At 33.8% G+C, this 25,365-nt stretch overlaps 1 protein-coding gene across 7 annotated transcripts in view; it reads left to right on the top strand.

Moving 5' to 3' along the window:
- The window catches only part of Ih (hyperpolarization activated cyclic nucleotide gated potassium channel Ih), a 157,281-nt gene extending 131,916 nt beyond the window's left edge, over positions 1 to 25,365 (top strand). For 6 of the 7 annotated variants that reach the window (XM_068359003.1, XM_068359005.1, XM_068359001.1 and 3 more), the window contains one exon: positions 19,942 to 22,479. In XM_068359003.1, the coding sequence (XP_068215104.1) occupies positions 19,942 to 20,311 (370 nt within the window). In that variant the 3' untranslated portion in view covers positions 20,312 to 22,479. Of the gene's footprint in view, positions 1 to 19,941; positions 22,480 to 24,336 lie in introns of those variants that run through there. The other variant, XR_011041209.1, reaches the window with a different exon arrangement.

The following is a 25,365-nucleotide window of genomic DNA, read 5'->3' as shown; positions in this document are numbered from 1 at the left end:
GGTTTGCATGATTTCAGAATTTGCAGTTAAGGTTTGGTATTGTCCTCAGAAGAGCAATTCCTTTTTATTAGCTTTGTGCTCTTTTTCTTGTATATGTAAAAAAGATAATGATGTTGGAAGTATATTTAATTAATTTTAAAGTATTTCAGAAGCAATCAACGAACTGAAGTTAAAATATGCTTCATTTTCATTGTTGTCTGAACTGTTATATTTCCTCCCATCACTAAAAGGTATTGCAGTGCTAAAATCACTTGGCAGGAAAACATAGATTACTTTCCTTTGGCATCAGTAGTTGATGCTGTGAATTTTTCCATTTCAATTTGGACATAGAGCAGAGTTCAAGTAAGACAAACAAAATATCTTTTTTCTTTTTTTCCAAAAGAAAATGTGAAAATTCTTTGGGGAAAAGAAATTGGGAGATCTTAATGGAGCGAATCATCGTCTCATCGTTATTTTACTTCATTTGATATTCCAGAGCCTTATTAACCTGCTTAAGACTTGACTAAGATGACTTTCCTGATAGTGTTTCAATATTTTCTTTGACTTTTTCCCATTATGCAATTTTTAATTTTGTCTGTTTAGAAAATGAGCAATGGTTCAGTTTAAAGTTAGTTTGAAAAACATTTATATTAATTTTATTATATTTATAAATCCTCTGTGTTTTTCTGCTCGTAAGCAGCAAACTCCATGATGAGGTTTTGTTTCCTCGTTTCAGCTTGAGATTCACATAACGATGATTTCAGATGAAGTCACAGATTGTCACCAACAATTACTAGTGGCACTTTGCCACACACTATTAGTTTTAGAAGCAACAAAAGATGAGATCCTATTACCACGATCCCTGGTATTCGAGCATTTAGAAAACTTTTATTTAGCTTACAAGTGGGAAAGATGCATATAGACATTTCTATATTATTACTAAAATGAAGCAAAGTTATAATGTTGTTTATACACGTGACTGTAACATTTATTTAGAAATGAGTATCTGGCTCACGTATTTAAGAAAACTACTGAGATGAGAATTTATGATATAAGGAAAATTTTGTAGCTTTCAATAACTTTAAGAATGCAATGGAAAGTAATTAATATAAAGGGTATAATACTATGGATGCATTAATGCTGTTTCTATTGTTTGCAAGAGAGGAAATACTGAAAGGAATGGTGAGGTAGAGAAAGGTGAAAGTTTTTGGAAGTTGAGTTGAAAGATAAGAAGTAATAGGTAGAAATTCTGAAATGGACACTTAAGGTATTTATAATAAAAAAAAAATTCACTGGACAATATTCCATTGCTTCGAGAAGAAATATTAAAAGCTAACCATTATAGTTTGTTTGTATAGACTAAAAACGGACTTAGAACACCCAAAACCATTAAGAATGTTGCTTGTAAGTAAGAAAGAAAAAAAATTTACTTTATTTTAAAATTCTGTATGATGTGATTTTGTAAGTTTGTTTCATTGGTAACCTATTACTGTTCCGCCTGGGATAAGACACTCTCAGGATGAAATAGAAAACCATATATGGTTTAGATCAACATCCAAATCAGAGACCCCAATATTTACTTTTACAGTACCGTATTGAAATTATTCTTTTCAATTTTGCTGTATCTGCTGATACAAATTATTAGTAAATTTGGCAATAACTGAGTGTTTTATGGATAACTTTTTTATTTATAATACACAACAATCGAAGTAAATTAAAAGTACGTACACTAATTTATGAATTAAAATTAAAGTCATGAGTTCAGTGTAATGCTGTCAGTAATTGATTATTGTTTCTAATGTTAACTCACGAGAAACGTGTCAGACAAAAACTTCTACACTTGGAGAAAAAAAAATAATAGCTCCTAGAAAACAGCTCTACTTAAGATTCACTGCAAACATATACACATACAGTGTAAAATGTATACTATTAGAAACATATGCATAATTATCTTAATTTATCTATGTTTTTATATTGACAAAATGTGTAAATGCTATTAGTTTATATTCTCATAGGCCTGTTTCATACTGTGTTTACGTTAACTCTCTCAAGTCGTAATAAAATTCTCAATTCAAAGTAACTATGAATATAGTTAGGGATCCTCGTGGAAGTCCAAAACTTGTGTAAGATGTTATTAAAGGTATAAGGAAATGTTATTGGGAAGATCAAGATTAGTAATAAGTGTGCGGTAGAGTTGACCAAAAAGAATGGGACTGAAGAAATAGAGTCAGCAAGGAGATAAATATATTAATGTTACTAATGACTTGAAAAACCCGAAAGAATTTTAAGATATATTCTCAAATACCTTATTAAGGTTTATCAGCAATTGTTGAGAGTTGCTGAGTTAGCAAAAAAAAGTATGTGATGCAATTGGTTTTAAAAAATAGACTGTTTAACACTGTATCCATTTAGACCTTTCGTATATATTCTTGTTACTACAACTATGGTCAACGAAGTATTTAGAGGTATATTTAAGTATTCACTCTGATAAGGTTTGATTTAAGTGCATTTAATGTTAGCCTTTAGATAAGGTTATAACTAGACAAAGCTATAATTTTGAATTTGGTTAATTTTCTTTGCAATTTAATTACATTTGATATGTTCCTTTTCACTTGAGCAACACAGTAATTTTGATTTAATATTTGCACATTTATAGTTACAAAAACATTCAGTATTAATATAGTATTAGTATATAATATAATTTCCTTAGTTTGCACAACCCTTTTGTTTCCTCCTAAAAGCCAAACGCCGATTCACTTTACACCTAATCCATACAATCAATCAGCAGACTGATTCACCAATGTCCCTTTTTCTTGAAATTCCATTTGTCCTTTTTTCCTGAGATTCCATTTGGGTATTTACTACTTTCGTTGCAGGGTTGCCAAGCTGGCCTTGAGCGATGCTGTTGCCGCAGAGAAGTTGTCTTCACTGATGGAGGTACATTGATCCATCTCTTAAAATCTTTCCATTTACACCATTATTATTTTTTTTTTCTCTCATGTTATGCACCTTGGCGGTACAGAAAAGGGGATGGAGATCTTTGGGGACATCAGCCGTAATGAGATTTTCCTCTTCTTTGGCACTCACTCATGCTGGTTGCGTTTCTGCTAGGCATCAATTTGCACGGCTATTGACTTAATAACGCTAAGCATATACCTTTCATCTTAAGATATGCGATTTTATTTCACCCTTGTGGTTCACCCTCTGGTCCCTAAACAAGATATCCAACTTCATTTTTTTTTGTCTGATTTTGCCTCGCTTGAGATACAAATTTTCCCATTCAACTTTTTTTTTTTTTCACTGCTTAAGACCGAATGTCTTTGTGTTTGGTATTTTAAGAAACTTTTTTTCCATCCCCTAGATTAAATCCCTCCCCAATACACAAACACACACCCTAAATTTTGTGTATTTTTTCCTCTTTTTTTTTTTTTTTTTCCTACCCCTGGGTTTATGTTTGACCACCAGCTTCATTATAGGCTTGTTAATAATTTGTTTGGACCAGATGGCAGCCCTCTTGATTCTTGAAGGACTGTACCAGTGATAAAAAAAAAAGCGTCTACATTTCCGTCGCCTTTCTATCACCTCACTCTTATGGAACTGTTTGCTTATCATAATTGCTCTTTTCTCATAAAAGTTGCTGTCCTTCATCTCCTTGACACTTGACTCATCCACCTCATACTTGAACAATAGGATGGTTTCCGTAAAACAAGATTTATTGGCGATCATCTGTATACACCTTTTCATGTCGTGATATCTTTTTTCGCAATTATGTTTAGGATAATTTTAGCTTCCGTCTTTGATATTCCCAAAGAAAGGCTTATTTAGTCATTCTTGGCTTTCGTAGTCCTCTGTTCATTACAGTAATAGTTTTCATTCATTCAGCCTTTTATTAATTATTATTGAGTAGTGAAATATCTTGTCATCACCCGCTTTTCTTTCTCTCAAGGTTTTTAGACATTTGTCACTTTTCACCTCAAGTCCCATTTATTCCACCTGCAAATTTTAAATATCTTTTCACCTTTGCAACTTTGTTCAAAACCATTATTTTTTTTCCATATCACGCTGCCACCAGTTTGGACTTTGGCAGTTACTCTAGCTATAACAGGTGTTATTGCTTCTAAGACACATTCAGTTTTTTATAGCAAATGCTACCTTTTTGGCTCTAAGGCACATACAATGCTGCTGCTCAGCTCTTATTGCAATATTGAAGAGTTACTTTATTGATAGTGTACTATTATGTATATGGTCTATTGGTTCGTTCCGAACACTTGTTTTTTTTCTCTGTACAGCATTGTTCATTCACGGAGCAGTATTATCTTCAACTGGATTAAAGTGATCATTTCTTCAGTTAAGAACTCATATCAGTCATACCATGAATCCGTATTCGGTACCCCCTTGACTGACCTCCAGAAAACCTGACCTGCTTTGTATAGTTTATATTTTTGCTTCATATTCCTTGCCATCAATTGTCAAATATATATATTTGGTTTCTTTATTATATTTTTTCACTTTCCACTTTAAATTTCTTTATTTCTATAGGGCATTACACTTGCACAGAACCAGGAAGTCTGCATTCTTGGTTTTAATCTGGAATAACCCATGATATCAACCCCTGGGGATGGATGGATTTTTTGCAGAACATATGCAGTATATATATATATATATATATATATATATATATATATATATATATATATATATATATATATATATATATATATATATATATATATATATATATATATACATATACATGTGTATATATATATATATATATATATGTATATATATATATATATATATATATATATATATATATATATATATATATATATATATATATATATATATATATATATATATATATATATATATATATATATATATATATATATGTGTGTATATATATATATGCGTGTAAGTTGTATAATATGTTTTTCTGTACATTTTCCACAATTCCTTATTTATCTAGTATCATTTGTTCTATACCTCCTCGTACCGTTATACGCTCTGGCCTGCCATTGGTATGGTAGTTATATACCTTGTCTGTTGTGTTACAATCTGACATTTATAGCTTTGCCTTTGCTTTAGGATTCCATCTTTACAGGAAGTTTACACGATTGCCAAACGCTCGGAAGATTACATTCTTTTTACAGTCAAGGACACTTATAATTATTCACATCTGGAAGAGAAAGGGAAGTACAAATGAAGGATCATTACAGGTGTAGCCAAGCGGACCTTTAATTGGAAGCATTCCCTCACTTAATGCTTCCTAAAAAATGTTTTGGTTCATTTGGTTATCGTGTTTATTGTTTACTTTTAACACGTAAATTTGATCGGTGCACAGTTTAATGAATCCCCCCCCCCCCACAAAAAAATAGAATAATTGAATATCACATCTATTCGCACTTTTTATCATAAGAATTTTCTAACTCTGGTATACGAAGGAAGCCATTGCACTCTGTTGTCATTTTATCGATACATTTCTAATTCTTCACCAAGGTGTTTAACGTGTCTTTTCTGTTTACAAAATATTTATCACTTTTGAATGTGGATACACTGTGCTTTGAATTCAACTGTTGTGCTCCTTTGATTTCATAAACGAAGTGAGGTTCTTTTTTATGAAATATTTGATGACGCTCTCACGTATCCCTCTCTTCTTGCTTTTGCTTGGTGAATTTTAAACTCGTTTTGTAATTTAGTATTGCATTGATCGAAAGCAAATTTTAATATTTTCATTATCACGACACGCTAGTCACTTGCCTTTCATAGGTAACAACGTAGCTTACCAGTCAATGGTACACTTCTAGCTTTTATTTATTCAGAAGAGCTATTGCTTTGCATTCGAACTTCACTCTTAAATCACCATGTTACTAGATCCATCTGGAGACAATAGGTTAAGGTCAACCTCAAATATTTTACCTTACAAGCTTCGATCTTTACGCATGAGCTGATAGAATGAGCTATGTAATGTCTTCAGGTAGCACAGGCTTGTTTGAAACAATAAAAAACGTCTGGGAGCAATAAGGCTCAATTGCAATGGTGCAATAATCCTCTACCTGTGTTATTGAAAAAAAAAAACTCGTCTAAATAAGTTTAATTCTATTTATTTTAGGAATATTAGTGTCAAGCTGAAACTTCTAGATTAAAAAAAGACTTCAGTTAATAAAAGTAAGGTTTTTGTGATAAAAGCTGACGTTCACTTACTAGAAATCGATAGTGTACAAGACTAAAAGTAAAAGTCAGTTGCAATTAAAGAAGAAATGGGGAAAGACATTTTAGAAAATCTCCGTCTTTCTCTTTCTTAGAGATAATAAAGTCTATTTCTTGGACATATATTCATTGTTCCGATCAGTTACATTGGTTGTGGGCATTCATAACTTACGTATGTCACTTTTTCAAAAGATAATCTCCAAGTCATTTCTTTTTCCAGTTGTACTTTGGGGGTCAAAACAATTTTTTCATCTTGCTGTTTCATAAGCCGAATGAGGTGTTTTTAAACTCATATCTCTTTTCTATATTGTATTTTATATTAATGGCAGGTTTTGTTCCCCTTGGAAGCCATGATACTTTATATTCCCTAATTTCTTAATACATTTTATATAATTTTTTATTTTTATCTGTATAAATAATTTTTAAGGTTTACAAATTTTCTTCGTTTTCTAAATATTTTGATGTGTATTAATTTTGTTAACCATAATGTTTTTTTATCTGTACATAAGAGCATTTTGAAGTTTGTACATAGTACTTTTTTGAAATTTTCACAACTTTTCTTAATTTCCACGTACAGTGTGTTGATCTTGATATTTTTCTCTTGCTGCATTTTGTGGCTGAATGCAGCAGTTTTATTCATTTTCTAGTAAAATTAGAAAAATCGTTGCATGGATTTTCCGTACCAGTCCAAAGCTCGGCAAATTAGAATTGCCCTATTCTCCATTTCGCATGACTTTTACACAAGCATGTACCTACGTACTTATGTGAATACCAAAACAAATAGCTACAATGAAGCGCCAAGAATAGGCGAGATATCTTTCCTCAGGGTTATTACGTACAATGAATATGGGTGTACATGATAGAATTGTGCTGTAAAAATTACGTAATTTATTTTCTCTTATATTGCAAAGTATATTCCATTTTGCATTATGGATGTGAGAGACCTGTCAAAGGATTGTGTTTGTGTGTAGAATGATTATGTCTTTCTATCATTTCATTAAGTACAGAGTCATAGGAAAAGATTATACTGTTGGAATTGAGAAAGATCTCATTAATGACTGTGGTGCCTATCACTTTTGAAAGTGATTTGTGAGTTAATTTATTTACAGAAAACTTTTCCTGGGGGTTTGCAAACTTCTGCTATCTATATTTTTTTTTCTTTTAGAAGCTTTGTATCCAAATACAGTAAAATGAAAGGATAAAAACCGCCCACGAAAATTATGAAAGAAATATATTACTACCTTAATTAGAATGGCCCATGGTTATGTTTTTTTTTTCTTTATTTATTTCGTATCACAAGAGGGTAATCCCTTTATTATTCATTTACACTGTACATAAACTATAGTTTTATTCAGTGTAAATCAGTATATCTTATTATAAGATAAAATTTCATAATTGTAAATAAAACCGCGAAACAAATTAAACACAGCTTTGGAAGTATGATTGGCGTCGTGAAAATGCTCTACGCTGATTGGCTTATCTCTGTTGAAGGGGTTGTGGAAGAAAGAGTGGTAATGGCTAAATGACTTTGACAATGGTATGCGGAAATTTTCGCATTAAAATGCCTTCAATCCCGAAGTTCCCGGTGTGATTGAATTGTGTGAAGTGAACCTCAGTACATTGCAAACTATCGTTGCATTTGTAGGTGTACCCTATACGTTGCTAGGACTCTTCTTGTGTGGTTTTGTGCATTGATGGGCTCTGCTGCCTTCCAGTCAACAGATCTTACCTGGGAAGAACATGTTAGAGATATTGGACTAAGATATTTGATTTGGTAAGTGTTAAAATTATTTTTCATACCACAATACTGACAGACATATGGATGAGAAAATAAGAGAAATATTTTAACATCAATGCAGATATTATATTGAAACTAAACCGCGTAGAAGGAATGGTAACTGCAAGAGAGAGGGAGAGCCCTAGATATGGCACATTCCTAATATTACCCTTTATTACAATAAATACAATGCTCATAGATCACAATTATGTATGTGCGTGTGTGTACGATTGCGCGTTGGTGACATAATAGTGAATATGTAATATGAGTAAACTTGACTGTTATGATGAAGATATTGAATAGAATGTGTTACTTTATGATGTGTTTTAAGTACAATATGCTGAACTAAAATATATTGTACTGCAATAATATGTTTTTCTTATTTCAGTTAAGTCTATGGGTTTTTTTCGCTTCGCTTTGTGTGTGTTTCATAAACTAGGCAAGGTTAGAGTAAGATTTAGGCGTAACACAACTTAGGATACACAAATTTCTTGCACCGTATTTTATATGCAGAATTCTGCGCCCTCTTTGGATATTTACTCATTGGAGCAAATAATGGAGGTTACGGTATTTGAATGCGTTTCGCAGACGAGGCTCTGGAGTGAGAGAATAGTTTTTATTTGGATTTAAAAGTGCCAACACATTACATCAGTTTAATGTTAATACAAGCAGGTCTTGTGTATACCGTAGCATTGAATTCAGTTTAAATATCTCACTTATTGTAAGAGCTTGGAGTTCTTTTTATCCTTTTTAGACGATAGGAGTAAGAAAGATACTTTGAAAGGCGTATCACAACTAATATTTGTTCAGTTCTATAGTAGTTGTTTTGGTTTTGTTTTTATCATAACTGTTGTTTACACATTAGTCATAGTATATATGAGAGATGTCTGAAATTGAAGTTGTATTATTTGAAGAATAAATTAAAGCAATGGTTTTGGATTAGTTTAAGAGAGACATGAGGTGAAAGTTCAATATAATTTGCGGAATGGAAGATCGCTGACATGAGGAAAAGGAAATAATTAACTCATATGGAGATATGACGTTGAAATTGCGACACTGGTCAATGAAATCACTCTAAATTAATAAGCCTATGATAAAAAAAAATGGCTTAGGGATTTTGTTACCTTTTATAAGTCCAGTGAGAGAATATTGACTAATCGAAATTCTTTCCGAGTGAGCAGACGGATTTATAGTTGTGGCTGTATGTGATATTTTAAAGTTAGTTGTATTGAGAAGTCCCTTCGTTTTATCATCATTCTTTATATATGAGCATCATTTCTCCTTAATCACTGTTGATTAGGTGTAGTTCCCACACAATAATTCATTGGAATGCTATTCAAAAGGTAGCTGTATAGAAAGTTGTTTTGTTATAAAAGTACATTGAAAGCCAAGAGGCTAGGTATAGGTATAGGTTACAAAAGGCAGATCTTGTTCGAGTGTGTATATAAATAGTGGCACATTGAAAACTTCATTCTCAAAGAATTACGCAGAAAAATCAAATCCAGAACAGTTCATAACTAGCAGAGAAAATTGTATAGTGCAAAATAAACATCATTCTGTCCAGATCTAGTACTTGTACACAAAATCAAAATTACATATTGCACTTCAAATTATGACCATAAAAGTAGCACTTTAGCATCTGTCACGTTGACCAAACTAAATGGGAGAAATCCACAAGTACAGGAGTATTGAATTAGTAGATGGTTAAATATCCAATGTTTCACACGACCACAAATTATTTGGATACAGAACGTGGAGCGGAAATAGATTTGGGGAACATTTTTCCTCTTCCTTCGACTGACATTGCCAATGCTGATTTGAGAAACTCGATGATACATTTTATGGCATGGTAAACTATTAGGCGAAAATAGCCAAATTGTAAAGAGAGATCCGATACTAATGGCATTGTTATGAGTATAGTCATAAGAAATCAGTGTCATTTTGCGGATAGCTTTTAAGACAAAAGAGGATCGACAACTGCTTATTGTGGGAGTGGTCACTGTCAATTCATTTTTTTCCAGGATCTATTTTAAACACTCATTGAATTTAATTCTAAATAGAAAAAGCAACGCTGCCTGATACAGTAAATATCGTAAAAACATTTGTTAGGGTGTTTATACCAACAAAGGTTTTAAAACTGCTGGCTCTCATTGCAATGTGAACGTCTTACTCAGACACTGAATATTCCAGAGGAATTAACGAAAACAAAATCTGAAGAAAGAAGATTGGCAATATTTTTGGAAGACTGGTGTCATTATAAAACATAATGACCAGAATGGAAAAAAGTTAATGGGAAATTTATAACAGAACTCTCTCCCTTTTAAAATAAAATATGGGTTTTGAAACACACCAAAGTACGGATGCAAAAAATATGAAATTGGTCAAAACCTAAACTTAGGTGGACCTTGCCAATTTCTGTCAAAGCTTTGAGACTTGCTTTGACTACAATGCCATTTAGTCGTATTGCATTATGAAGAACCTCCTCAATATAAGTACAAGAGGAGAGACTATGAGATTTGTAGTCACCAACGTAAGTTATCTAGGTTATTGTAGTAGTTTGAAATAGATTAGTATATAAAACTTATGTCTGCGCGGAGTTCCACGTGTATTTTAAACATGGGTGTTCATAGCATCATCGAGGCAGTGTCCTATCATGTTAAATGTTCATTGCTTGCTGATTGCATTATACAGCAGTGTGTGTGACTCCATATTTATGTGTTGAGAAGTAAAAATCACTTAATACAATCAGCAATTGGGCTGAAGAGAATGAATTTAGATTTCTGTCTAAAACTGTTGCCTTTATGTTCACTAGATGTGGAAGAATGGTGATTCCAAGATACCTACAATGGAGATATTTGATGTAGTGAAATTTTTCAAGTATCCAACCTTGGTGTGGAACTGACAATTCCATTCGCTGGATATGATTCCATTTGTAGGTTCAAACTGGACTATAACTGTTACATTTACTTACCTGCACTTTAAATTAAGCTAGATTAGAGGAAATAGACATGGTTAAATATACTTAGTACCTTTTGGAACGTCGGTCATTTCTTGTTATAGGTTTTCTAAGTATCCCACTTTAAATGTCATCGGAAAATGTAGCAATTAAAGTTTTTTATAACGCTTTCACACTTTATAGGCATGGTAATCATCATCACCATCATAGATTTTTTTACATCAGCTCTTCCATTTATGGAGATATTGGAAAGTAGTTCTCGCCACTGTCTGCTGTTCTATACTCTGTTTTTCTTCTATTCCCTTTCTCCATTATTTTATTGTTTTCCTACAGCTTCTCGTGATGCCTCCTCCATATATATTGCTTCTCTGACTTTAGTTTAATGAGGATAGTTCATTGTAACCGTTAACAACGCCCGTTGTTCCACAGTAGATGGTAATTATAGTATGAGTTATAAGATATTTTGCTTTTACTCCTTTTGCCTAAGTGTACTGCTATGGCTCACCGGGCCAATCCTATACTTGTGTACTTTGCCATAGGTTTGACATTTCAGGTGAAGGTATGGGGCTACAAGGACTTCTTTTTTGTGCGGCATTGCTACTTTTTTAGGGTAAGGTGTGTTGTGTGATCCTTCTCCAGGCCAGTGACCCCTTTGTTAATTCCCATTTTTTTGCCTATACATTTTCCAGTGTTTCTAGGTTTGTTAGCAAATTTTTGATTTTCTTTAAAGTTGACTTCTAATCAGGCCTTATCACACCACTGCAATGGCCAATCAAGAGTACTTAGGTTAACTTCTACGAGATCATCATCAGAACAGGTAGGACCTCTCAGGCAATGTTGGAGTATGTGATTCATAGATTGGATGGGCTCTCCTCATGTACACTGAGTACTCTCAGAAAATCCTCACCTGACCAAAATTGTCCCCAGTTTTTCCTACCTTTGCTCTAACATGATTGGGTGCAACCCAGTCTTTTCGACTGAATGAAGTGTCATTTGGGGGAGATTTTTACTTGGTTAAGGGATGGACTCACTGTGATGTTAGTCAGTCTCAGTCCAACGTCTCATTTTATAGGTTGATACAGATTTGTTGTCATGGCAGTCGTCAGTCACGAATCTCTTACGTGACTTCATTCTTGGCTGCACCCCTTAGTGGTAGTGATGAAGAGGGAGCCTGTTGTCAGACAACTGCTTCTCGCTTTCTGCCTTACTGGTTGTTCCATGTCTTATTAATGGTGGAGAAATTCTTGCAAGCTTTTAGAGGGCTGTAAGAGGTGTTGGCTTTAGATTGTCTGTGATGATACGACAGGTTTTGTTGAGGTTAGAGTCAACCCTCCGAGCATGGCAAGACCTGGACCATATGGGAGAACAGTATTCAGTTGTTGAATAGCACAGCGCCAGAGCAGACTACTTCAAGGTAACAGGGTCAGCATAGTCAATAAACTTTTGCAGCTCAACAGCTTTTTCTTTAGCCTCTCCACATGTTGTTTGAAGGAGAGTGTCCGGTCTAAAGTTGCACCAAGATAGACAGACGAGTCATTTGATTCTATATTTTCACCCGTTTGATGTTCAGGAGTTTATTTGCTCAGTAGTTGTTTAGGTGGAAAGCACAGACTTACATTTTCCCTGGGTCGGCATTAAGGAACCAATTTTTACAATCTGTTAGGTCTTTAAAGGCTTTATTGAGGTATTCTAACATTGCTGCAAATTTCTTGGCTTGCATAACAGTGCAAAGATAGTTGGCATAGATGAAGTGCCGTATGTTCTTGAATTCAGGGTGGTCGTTTGTATGTATTTTGAATAGGATAGGAGCTAGAACAGAGCCCTGAGGGAGTCCATTCTTTTGGAGTCTCCAACTGCTATGCTTAACATCCATTTCAACAAAATATCACCTGTTAGTCAAAAGGGATTCTGTGATGTGAATGATCGTAGTGTCATAAGTAGCTGTAAGGTCTACATATATGATACCCGTGATGAGTTGGTTCTTGAATCCATCTTCTTTATACTGAGTTAGATTCAGTATCTATCCACAGCAGGAACGTCCAGGCCTAAAGCCTGTCTGGTTGGGAGTTAGTTGTTCATCTACAGTAGATTATATGCAATCCAGAACCAGGACCAGCTTGTTGGTCGTTTAGGGTCCATTTTAGGTTTCAACAAGGCTGCTAAATTTGCCTTTTTTCAGATTTTAGGTATTTTAAATCTTGTTGCACAGTTGTTACAGAATGTAAGTATCCACCTAAGATATTAATGCCGGAATGTCTGATTGTTTCAGATATTATTGCATCTAGGCCAGTAGCTTTCCCTGGCTCCAGGGTGTTGATGAGCTTGAAGTTTCTTCATGGGGAAAGGGAAAAGTGCCCATTGCTACTCTGAATGACTTCTTTCATTTCAATTTTAATTTTTTTTTTTCAGGTATCCTCTTTCTTGTAAGGTTTACCATTTAGTAGCAGTTGGTTTGTAATGCTGTTGGGAGTCACAGCTGCTGTTCTAGCTGTATTTTTTTGTTCTGTATTAGGTTTCATTATAGTTTTCCATGCCTTCCTACTGTTAGATTAATGTTATTTATCATTGCCTTCCAGCATTCTTATCTGTCGACAACTATTGAGGCTAGAAGAGCCTCCCCAAATTGAATTGTGCCTTCTGAGAAATGATCTTTTCTGTAGGCTACTTCATACTCTTGGTATAGCTTCTTGTTTTCATCAATCAGAGATAGAATATAGGTCTCACGACAGTCACGTACCTACATTTCACACATTACCCTGGAAACTCCCAGTTTGCATTGCGATAGCTAAACATATTAATCAGATAACTTTCAACTTGTCTAAAACTGTTTTGGTAAGGATGGAGAGAGGTCAATGTTGTAACCTTTGGATAGTGTTCAACCTGTTTAGAGTAATTGTCAATTTGTCTGGCTGATATAAATGAACGGTCAGGATTGTAACCTCTGTGCCATCAAGCACTCTGGAAGGATGGTTCATCTTTTGATTCATAAAGGAGGCTGAGGTCTTTATCACCCATATCTCAACGGCATTGCCATCGGTGTTAGTTTCACTATATCCCCAAGTAGTGCTGTGGCTGTTGAAGCCGCCCAATATTAGGTAGACTTGATTGTCGACATAGTGATTCACAGGCCAAGCAAATGGAATAGGTGGTGGTTTATAATCAGATATGATGGGAATCTGTTTCATCTTGATTTGCAGGATCTGAATTTACCCATGAGAGAGATCATCACTCTGGATGATAGATGACTTTTCTCTAGCATATTTAGCACTCTCCTAGGATTATGAATAATCAAGTGCATTCCTAGGATATTGGGTTGAGCAGAGTCCCTGTGCGTGTTTTACAGGCTCAGGATGTCTGCTCTCAGGCTTACGAGTTATTTTGCTTTGGTGGATGTCAGTCTTTAGGCATTGGAGGTAATTGTCTTAAGTGGAGACAGTTCTAGGGACAAGGGTTTATCCTTTTACCACCCTAAAGTTGACTAAGCCTGATCTTTGTGGCTGTACTTGGAGCCGCCAGGTCTTCATTGGGAATTTTTTTTTTTTTATATTGTCTTTGTAAACATTTGTTTTTGGAGCAGTTCATCAGGCATACCAACTGTTACTCAAAACCTATCATCACATGTCTTTGAGTTCTCAGTCTTTTTCGAGCGTCCGGAAATCCCATCTTTCCACCAATTCCTTGTCTGAAATACAATCTTCTCGCATTATTCTAGCTATGAACCTTAAAATTTCAAGGTCACTCCTTATCAGACTTTTCAAAATTCCATCTTCCATGTCAATACTGTTTTATCTGCTGCAGAAAGTAGTAGAGGTTTTGTGTGCCCACCACAGGGTTTTGCGCTCTGCTAATGTGGCATATATGTATAACTTTCTAGTAAGCATGTTGGTATCTTGAAAATGGGGAGACAATAACTACTGCATCATCACAAATTAGTTGAAAAAATAGCCGAGTTTGATATAAAGGCAATACTGTGGTCATATTTTCTTCCCCTTGCAAAATATATAAGACATTTTGAAAGAGTAAAAGTTAAAAATCAATGGAGTGGATTATCCCACATATCACTCTTATTTAACCCTGAAGCCTCTTAACATTTTAAGAAAGTTGTACGAAAACTCACAAGGGAAAATTGATTATGGTCAAAAGTTTTAACGTAGCCATAATATGTATTTTTATGCAAAAGTTATAAAATGAAGTTTGTTGTTCTGTTACATATAAAACATCCCATAATCTGCCTGAATTCTTAATCATAATTTACTATGAAATTGATAGCTGCACTTAAAGCTTTGCCCTCAAATCTAGACTTTTAAAATTATTCATTTTCCATAAAAAGGAAGCTCCTATCAAGTATAACAACTTTTATTCAAACTCTGAAATCTCAGAATCTTTGTCTCACACAAGGCCAATACATCCATCCTTCTGTTCCTAAACATACTTCCAATCTCACATCTTTTACTCTCTATCGCACTACATCCACGCACATTGAAACCCCCCAAAACTAGAGTGCAGGGAGCAGTCACTGTGCCACTTTTAAGTATATATATTCCGTTTACGCTCCTGATTCTTTTGGAATCCAGGGAATGGAGAGTCCTAATGCGATGCAAAGTAAATATTGTAGCTGTATGCTCTTGTCTTTACCAAAGAATATAAAATTTTATTGGTATGTCCAGCTTTGGCTGTATTTATTCAATCCTAATACAGTAGGCTGACAGAGGTGGTTTTAACAAGAGGACTGAAAATCCTTGCTTCACCAACAAGTTCATTTTCGAAAGTACAAATGTAACTCAGTTTACCTTCTATAATAGATCGTTGGCAGTGAAACACATTCAGTTGACAACATACTGACCTATTCCCTTTGATGTTAATGTATACCTGGAACTTAGGGTATTGAGTAGGATAAGCATGACCTTGCTTTAAAAGTTAATAGAAATTTTTTATGTAATTCAAAATCATTAGTAATTTGGTTCACTTGCATAAGATAATGTAATTTTTGTTATGTAATATTTTAGGTTATATTTCACAGGACAGTCAATGTCATTCGTATAATTTTTTTCAACTTGCATTATGACGCTCAGGACACCTATTGGACCGAGTGCCTAGATTTCCGCCTAAAATGCCCTACACCTTGACAGTCCATTCTTAGAGAAGAACATATTTTCCATAGTCTTCTTTTCATTCATTTTACATCTTCCATCTATCGTATTTTTACCTTAATAGGAAAGATGTTGCAAGACTTAGGCACAAAACAATCTCACTGCCGCCATTACTTCTTACAGCTAAGTTTATATCTAATAGGAAAGTCTCATAAGTAAAAAATCAGGAGGAAGGAAATGGTGTATAAAATCACGGGGGTTTAAAATATCTTTTGAAAAAAGTACCTACTCTGTTTTAAGTTGAACAAAAAATTTTCACAACTACCCCATTTAATTTTTCAACCAAGCAAACACAATAAGTAATATATTTTGTTAAAATAGAATAGTTTATTTTTTAGAATAGTATTCTGGGACATTGAACTAAAATAATTGATGTGACAATATCACTTATAGAACAAGAAATTTGTTAAATTAAACTACACCAGATCAGCATCTTTTGTGATCGATTAATAATAAAACTAGCAACAAGATGCAATATTAGTTAATGTATTTTCAGGGAGAGATGCAAAGGGGAATTGAAAAGGATGTGATTTTTTTTATTTGTTAGTATACACCATCGTAAGTAAAACTGGCGAGGTTTCATAGTCCAGAGTAAAAATTTAAGCAAAAAGCAGTAAGTTGTATATCTGAGTAATTTTACTGTGATCAAAAGAAATTTCTTACAGAAATTGGTGAAAGAGAAAACTCATTGTTGTACAGCAAGTAATTGCTATTAAAAACTAAAACTTCATGGCAGAAGGCTTTAAAGAAATTTTGGTAAAGGCAAATACTATTGTCAGCTAAATTGATGCATAGTACCCTCGTAGAGAGGTAGGAACTTGATGTGGACTGCAGACGTTACTTGAGGGTCTTTTCAGTATCCCTTCGGCCCCTAAGCTCCACTTGCTTCATATCCTTCTACGTCCCCTCCATTCCAGCTTCCTTTATTCCATCTTGCTGTCAAACCTCTAAGTTTCACTTCTCAGAATAACTCTGATTTTTCTCGTTATATTTGGGCGCTGAGTGGCCTTACAAGCCCCAGTATTTGGTTATATAGGTAATTCGTATATCCAATTCATTCCTGCTGCATATACTGTCATATCCAACCTAGTATTCAATAGCTTAAGACGATTTTCTCAAAGTTATAGACATATCTGATTGATTTGATAATGTAGTCACACACTAGACAAAATTCTGTTTGTAGAGGCCGAGCAGTTATTTCTAAGCCTATAAAAATTTTATATCATTTCATAAATTCCTATTAACTACTATACATGTCGTAGTCCGTCACAACACTTGTGCTATAAGAAAGTATAGAATAATAGTTTGATATTCTAGGCAAGACATTATTAGAGAAAGATATTGTTACTGTAAAGCTAAATTCAAACCGCAATACAATAAATACATTTTAAAGTACATTAGGTGCTAAGTAATCGAGTATTTCCTCTTTATTGAATTGAGGTCCACCTGAATGTTTTCTCACTTTAAGCAGTCTTCCTTGTAAATTATACGGGAAAGAAATAATGAAAAAAATACGTATCTTTAAATATTGTGGTAGATCACAAAGCATATTTAAAATTTCATGCGTATAGAAATGTAAAACAAAACTCCAATATCAACACAATCCTAAAAAGATCAGTTTTAAACAAATTTTTGAAAGTGGACATCTAATATTGTGAATAATAATAAACGTGCCTTTACTTTTCAGGACATCTGTACAAACATATTTTTATAGGTAGAAATTTGTTTCTAAAGAACCATGTAGCAGAGGATTTTGTGTCTGCAATTACTCATCCATTTGAAATTTTGGAGCATATTTTGCTTTCTTTTCTCATAGGAATTTTTTTTAGCTATCCATTCCCATTGTTAATATTTCCTTAGTGTTTGGTAGGACAGCAGCAGATTTAAATGATTATGGAGCGGATGTTGCTCGTGTTCAAATCATAATATTGTATACTATTCTCTGCTTCCACACTTGTTGGGGCTATACAGTATCAGTATGAATGGTTATAAATGTGAGTAATTTTGGTTTTATGTTATTGTGTAAACTGGACTGATTTTTTCTTTATTTTTATGAGGTATCTTCATTATTTTTACTTCAGAATTCCCATTATGGAGTTAGATATTATTCATGTTTTCTTCACTGCCCTCTTAACTTGTTCTTCCTCAACCAAAATTCTTATATGGTCAAGTCATATAAGAAATGTTGTCTGATTTCCTTGGTCACCTTATTATTTTTAATCGTACTACTACTATGGCTACTAGTTTATTTTTGAAAACTATTTCTCGTCCTTCTAATTTCAAGTCTTTGGTATTTTCTTTCCATTATCACCATACAGAAAACAGTTTATGAAAGTATCTGGAGCTGAAATGTTTGACAATTTCAGGTTTTGAATTATGAATCATTCTATGCTAAAGTAAACAATTTAGTGTTGTCATTGCTGGCTAAGTTATATGGGAAACTTTGGCTTACGGAAAATAGTTTGTTAAAGTTAAATAAAAGCAAAAGGATATTGAAAGTAAGATGGAAATAAAGATGAAGACTTGTTTGGCCTGTATATAAACAATACTTAAAAGTAAAGATCTTTAACTATTTTGAGAAATATGAAAAGTGTCCTAAGGAGAGATGATTTGTCATATATTATACGACATAGCAGTGAGCTAAATGTAAGGCTCATGTTTTGATAATGGGACTAAGTAGGACTGTATTTATTTAACTTTTATGAAAGATTTAGAAGTCAAGAACAAGTTGTTTACATTCTATGGTTGTTTATTTCTATACCAGTCACTTTTTAAACATAACATTTATGAAACATTGATAAGTATTTCTATAGTAGATAGTAAGCTAGTGAATTTTAAATTTTTTCCAATTGTTGGAAGAAAACATATCTTTCTGGTATAATGAAAACCATTTTTAAACGAATGCATTCTTCAAAAATTAATCGTAGAGAATGATAAGTTACTCGTATTGAAATGGACCCAGTAAAAGATATTGTAGGATTAGAACTCGTTGACCCCAATTTTTTTCAGGTAATGATCAACTTAATGAAAGAAACTCCAAACAAATGTCATTGAAATCAATTAAACTGGGGTCACTTTTAAATTCTTCATAGTTTCTTTTTTATTTTGAAGTAATGGATCTCAAAGCTATTATTTTTTTAAGTTTAAAGAATTTGCATAATCAGCAAGATTAAGACACTGTCGTGGAGTTACTTTGTTTCTTAATTTCACATCTTGTATTTATTCTCTCTATGGTTTGACAACTATATGCATAGTTACAGACACAAGAAACATCATTGCAAATAATACTATGATATATAATAAAATAAAGCTTTGCATTTGTTTCTTGTATATGCAATTTGTGAATGTGTGTGCGAGCTGGGCAGATTTTCTTACATCAACAAAGATGTTAACTCTTTCCCCATTGCCGGTATAACTGGCCCTAGTAACTAACAATACAGAAGGTAGGACTATTTTGTATGGATTTTTTTTTAATATGAATGCATAAAATGTATATTTAAAAAAAAAACACACAGAATACTGTTTTATGATTGAAATACAATGGTATCAGAGATGTCATAAAAATGCACTTGGTATATAAAACTAGAATTTTTTCAGGAGGTAAGTAAAAGATGATCACATATCCCTTTTCTAGCTCTAATATAGAAGGCTACTTTGCCTGGTTATAAAAAATCAATTTTAAGTACAGATTATAAACATGTTCTTATGAAAAAAAAATATCTATGGATATTTGCTATTGCCAGGTTTGCATTTATATACAACCTTTTAATATTTATGTTTTTTTTTTTTTTTTAATTAATGTTCACGGAAAGTTGTTTTCAGTTCCTCTTTATTGCACAAAAGTAATATTTATTCTTCCCTTTCAGGCTCAACAAAATAGGGAAGAATCCATCGATTGTGAGCAATAGAGAAGACTTAACAAACGACTGCAAGACTGTCAATGCAATCGTCAATGCGTTGGCATCTGTGGCAGCAACGGAGCAGTGCGACGGAGGGACTAGTTCCGAAGAGTCTATGATGACGCACGACGCTCACGGCCACAGAAGTCGCCATCATCATCACCATAATTTATTAGATTTAGGGTCAATAGGAAAAGCATTAGCGAAAGGTCACTTACCTAGACCAAAGAGTGAGAATAACTTCGCTCTGTCCTTAGATCAGCCTTCTCCCCTCAACCGCAACCGCCCTTCCTTTCACAAGTCTGATACTTTTCACAAAGATACTTCTTTCCAATAGCAGGTGGCCCCCGCCCATGCACTTATGCTATTGGGCGCGACAGCTGATTTATTTTGTACTATTGTGAAACACGGAGAGAGACCGACTGATTTGCACCAACAGCAAATAGCTAAGACAAACTTCCAAGCACATAGTGAGCAGTCTTTGTGATCTGCCCTTCTAGTGGATTTTGTAGAGGAAAAGGACTTTGTTAGTATATTCAATAGGTTGCTCACACTACTGAAGGAACCTCTGTTAAACAGTGGGCTGCTGGGAAACCACTGTCCCCTTCCAACCTCTCAGTGCTTAGAAGTGAGACAACACTTGCAGAGAAGAGCGGACGATATTTACATCATCATCAACAACAACAGCAACAACAACAAAAGTAAACCTCTCTAACATAGGATTTAAAAGTTTAAAAAAGAAAATACTTTAAAACTGTTGTATTGTTATTGCTTCAAATAATTATTATTATTATTTGTTAATATGAGAAGGTGCCAAAGTCCAAAGAGATCTGGCATGTGACTGGTGGTAAAAGTCTGTGTTCCTGACAAACAAAACAAAACAAAAAAAGTCTTATAGACAAAATGAAGTCTTATTGGAATTGCAGAAAAGCAATAATTAGCAATGAAAGTGCATTCTTGTTCAATGCAGTTAAAGGCATGACATGGGTACAACATATCTACATGGGGTGATACATATGTTACTATGATAATGTTTTGTAAAGTTTTACATTGTGAGGTTTTTTAAAAAGTGTTGAATGGCTTTGAATACTGTAAACATGGGAATATTTATCGTCAACTGGAGTTTTTATATGGTAAGAGTGTGTTATTAAATCTAGTTATAAGGTCCCAACAGCTTAGCTGTGTGGTGCCCATGTATGCTGTACAAAGCTCACCGTTTTCTGAGGAGCTTCGCAGATGCGATCCAGAGCTCATGTAGACTCTATTGCGCTCAGGTGTGCGGTAGAGTCTATGCATACTGTTTGAAGCTCCTGTGTGCTTCATGCAGTCCATTTATGACAGAGAATGCTCATGAAGGCTCTTTGTAACATATGTGAACCGCGTGGAGCACATGTATTTTGTTACAGGCCAATATATGTGAACTAAACCTGATACAGTATATGTTGTGGATGATTCGGAGATTCAGGACTTGATTGAGTAAATGCCTTGGTATACATGAAATGTGTATGACAAAACAAAATAAATGTGAGGTCAGGAACAAAAGAAAAAGAAGACGAGGAGACAGGCGGCGCAAAGACAAGAAAGGTGGAGAAAGAGACTTTTTCTGGTCACAGGAGTAAGCTGCTTTATGTCATGGGGTTGTTATCCCCAACTGTGATTGATGCAACAGTTCATAATTTCATCTTACCGTTACACCACTGAGTACACAAGCCTTTTGTGCATGGGTTTTTCTGCACACTGAAATGGTAGTTAAGTATTTATAAACTCTCAGACCACATGAACAAAGTCGTAGTTTTTCTTAATACAAAAATATTTTCAAAATTCCCTGTTTTGCTAATGCTACATTTTTGTAGTTAAGATAGTCCTGTACATAGTAAAAGGTTATGTAAATATACAAGCATTTTGATAAAAGCACTACAGCATCAGGGAAGTCCTATGATATATGTATATATTGGTTCAAGCAAGCGTGATTTTTTTCTGCTTGTTCAGTGGTGAGGCGATATGGTCATTTCATGATATACCACACAGTTTCATGCAATCATCAGATCATTTCATAATCATGCCAATTCAGAGTTTATTTTCGCTCGTCAGTAAGGATAGTAAAATATGCAATAATTAATGTCCACATGTAGAACCATGAGCTCAAATAGGGGCCCTAGGAGTGTAGTGCTAATTTTGACATTGCTTTCTAGCTAATAGAACAGTGCTCACAACTTGCAACTACATCAGAAAATGCAAGGCGGCGCAATATAAGACATGTGCTGATTCAACCCCAATAGACTTTGTGAAAGTGCTTCTTGTAGGTTAACTTGTTGAATAATGTTTACGTGTGAGTGAATGTTATCTAGATACTTAGACAATGCAAGATCGATATCTTTACTTTTTTGCAGAATTCAAAAGAACATTCATCCAGTAGGACCAAGAAAGCAATGTGAAAATGTTACTTTGGTTTCCTTTTCCTTTTCTCTCTCTCTCTCTCTCTCTCTCTCTCTCTCTCTCTCTCTCTCTCTCGATATATATATATATATATATATATATATATATATATATATATATATATATATATATATATATATATATATATATATATATCATCATCATATATATATATATATATATATATATATATATATAGTATATATATATATATATATATGTATGTATATATTTCCTTCACTCCTTTATCTCTTTCACCTCATCTTTATCCTCTCTCTCTCTCTCTCTCTCTCTCTCTCTCTCTCCTCTCTATTTTCTTTTTTCTGACTTGCCATTGTAGTAGTGATTCACGTAGTCAAAGTGCCTCAAGTACCAAAGCTGTAGAGATTAATCTTCTGCAAGATCTGAGCATCCTCTCCTTGGCCTCTTAGCGAACTTTGCTATATTGGCGGCAAACTGGGTAGAATAATCATTATATTAATAATAATATTAATACTAATATTAATAAGTCTCTGTGACATAATAATAATTAATAATAATGATAATAATATAACTGAATAATAATAATAATTATTATAATAAACTTTGAAAGTGATATACTAGAATGTTTATACCATTTGTTATTCCAGTATGTAAGTTATGTAAGTATTTTTGTTCCTACTTTTTATAGACTTTTAGTTTCCTTCAATACAACAGCAACTACAACTACTAAAACTTCATCATCATCATCAACAACAACAACAACAACATAGTGTACATACTGTATTCAGTCCTATTGGGGGTCTGTTGTGGATGCTCAGCCTGGGTAGATAATGCACATTGTTTTAAGTGAACGTAATACAAAAGTGGAGCTATAATTTGTTAAACACATGCTACTTTACTTTGTTAGATAAGCATGTAAGATAATTAAACATGTTAGATTACTCACACAAAATTGTTTGTTAAAGTTTATAGGCTTTCTAACTATCCTTCCAGTTTTTATATTCCTATATCTGTCCCTACAGGTACGATCTAGTATCACACTCCCTGAAATCAGTGATATTTACTATTTACCTGATAAAAAAAATTGCATAATGTACAACTGCATAAGCTATGTTAAGGTATTATTTTCTTGGATATTGTTATGACTAGCTTTGTTTAAACATAGACCCTTGCGGTAGTTATTAGCTGGAATGTAAACCAAGCAAGAATTTCTCAGAATTTTTCAAAACTGCCGTAGATGCAGAGCACGACTCGAGACTGCTGATATTGTGCTACTTCCCTTCGACATCAAATATCTTCACTGTGTCGCAAATCAACTTTTTTATCCGTTGATGTTTGATGATTTGTTAAACAATTTATTTTTGGTATGATTTGAAATTATCAATGTGAGCTAACAATGAACAATTAAAAAGGTTGGTAATTACTGTAACTGTCAAATGGGGTAAAATCTGAGAAATCCCTGTTAACTGAAATTACGGCTAAAAACTATCATAAGCTTATTCAGTACTGGGAATCCTCACTATCATTGAAAAGTATTTGCCTTTTTTAAGAAATGCACAAGTAATTTGTATACTATTGCGTATTATCTTGCGTTGGCATTTTGGTTCTGACTTATGACAAATATTCTGATGAACTATGTATCATAGATTTCATCAAACTTGTTTTCAACATTATATAATTGATACAAAATATGATTGTCTTCTCATTTACCATCCTTCAGAATCTTCATGATGCAAAGTATATAACTCGAGTGAATTAGTATTATGAGAATCACTGTACCTGTTTTATGAAGAATTATAAAGCCAAAATTCAGAATTGTATCTGCGAAGAAGCATATTGTACTGCATTCACAATAACCCATGTAGTCAAAATGAACCCATATATTTTCTAGCTTCAACAGCTTTTATATGGTGTAGTGATTATATTTTTTGCCTTTGATTTCAGAGGCTGAGATTTGTACTTGCTCTGGGATGGAAATAATGCCATCCATACATGATGGAAGTTGCTGCCAGTGACGTTGGAAGATAGTGTCTTCTTGACTGTAATGTTGGTCTTACGGGGTACCACAAGTTAAACCAGACACCTGTAACTGCTACCATTACCTGTACCTTTGCATAATTTGTTGCTAATGATAACCCTTTTGAATGGGATTCCTTTGGCAACAAATTGTCAATGGTAATAAAGGCTATTTGACCCTTAGCCTCATTGCCTTGTCTTTAAACTTTCTATTTAGTTTTCTCTTACCTTGCAGTCCAAATTTATTTTGTTCCAATTTGCGTTTTTCATTTAGAAATAAATCTTGTGGCCGTCCATGTTGGAGTCTAGAATTGAGACTCATTGGTCTGGTTTACAGTTTCAGGTTGTTAGACCAAATGTTCATAAATCAAGTCATATCCACGATCAGGCTGAACTTCTCGATGATAATGCTCTGTCGTCTTTTGCTCTCCTATATTTTCTCTTTCCATTTTTTGTCTGGTTTCACAGGTTTATTACATGTTTGACTTCTTACTCCGGCGTTAGTAAGCCTGGTAATTTTTTTACACTTTTTTCACAATGGTATACAACAATGCCTAAAAATGTAGATAATTCCCACTCAAGGGCCCATTTTTCCTTGTGCCTCAAACCTCTGAATACTTTAGTATTAATCTTGAGTGGTTTTTATATGTAAGCAACCATGTTTGCCCGTCATCGGGCCATCCTCTTGGTCGTTCTCCTTGATGATATACTATATAAAGTCATATCATATATCAACAAATAGCTTAATGGAAAGAATTTTATTTGTACCAGCTGTTATTATTACAAACATATCATTGTTTGGATTCAAAATCCAATTCTTAATAGTACACTAGTGTTTTATTTTCACTGTAATTCTCATTTTACTTTTGGGTATGAAATTTTTACTTGCATTCTGAATTTGCTTGCAAGTTTGGAGATTTTGTTCCTCATCATGATGTAAAATGAAAATATATTGTA

Source organism: Palaemon carinicauda, chromosome 35 (genome assembly GCF_036898095.1).
Source record: "Palaemon carinicauda isolate YSFRI2023 chromosome 35, ASM3689809v2, whole genome shotgun sequence".
NCBI lineage: Eukaryota > Metazoa > Arthropoda > Malacostraca > Decapoda > Palaemonidae > Palaemon > Palaemon carinicauda.
The sequence above is the reverse complement of the archived record's forward strand: the minus strand, read 5'-3'. Positions and strand labels throughout refer to the sequence as shown.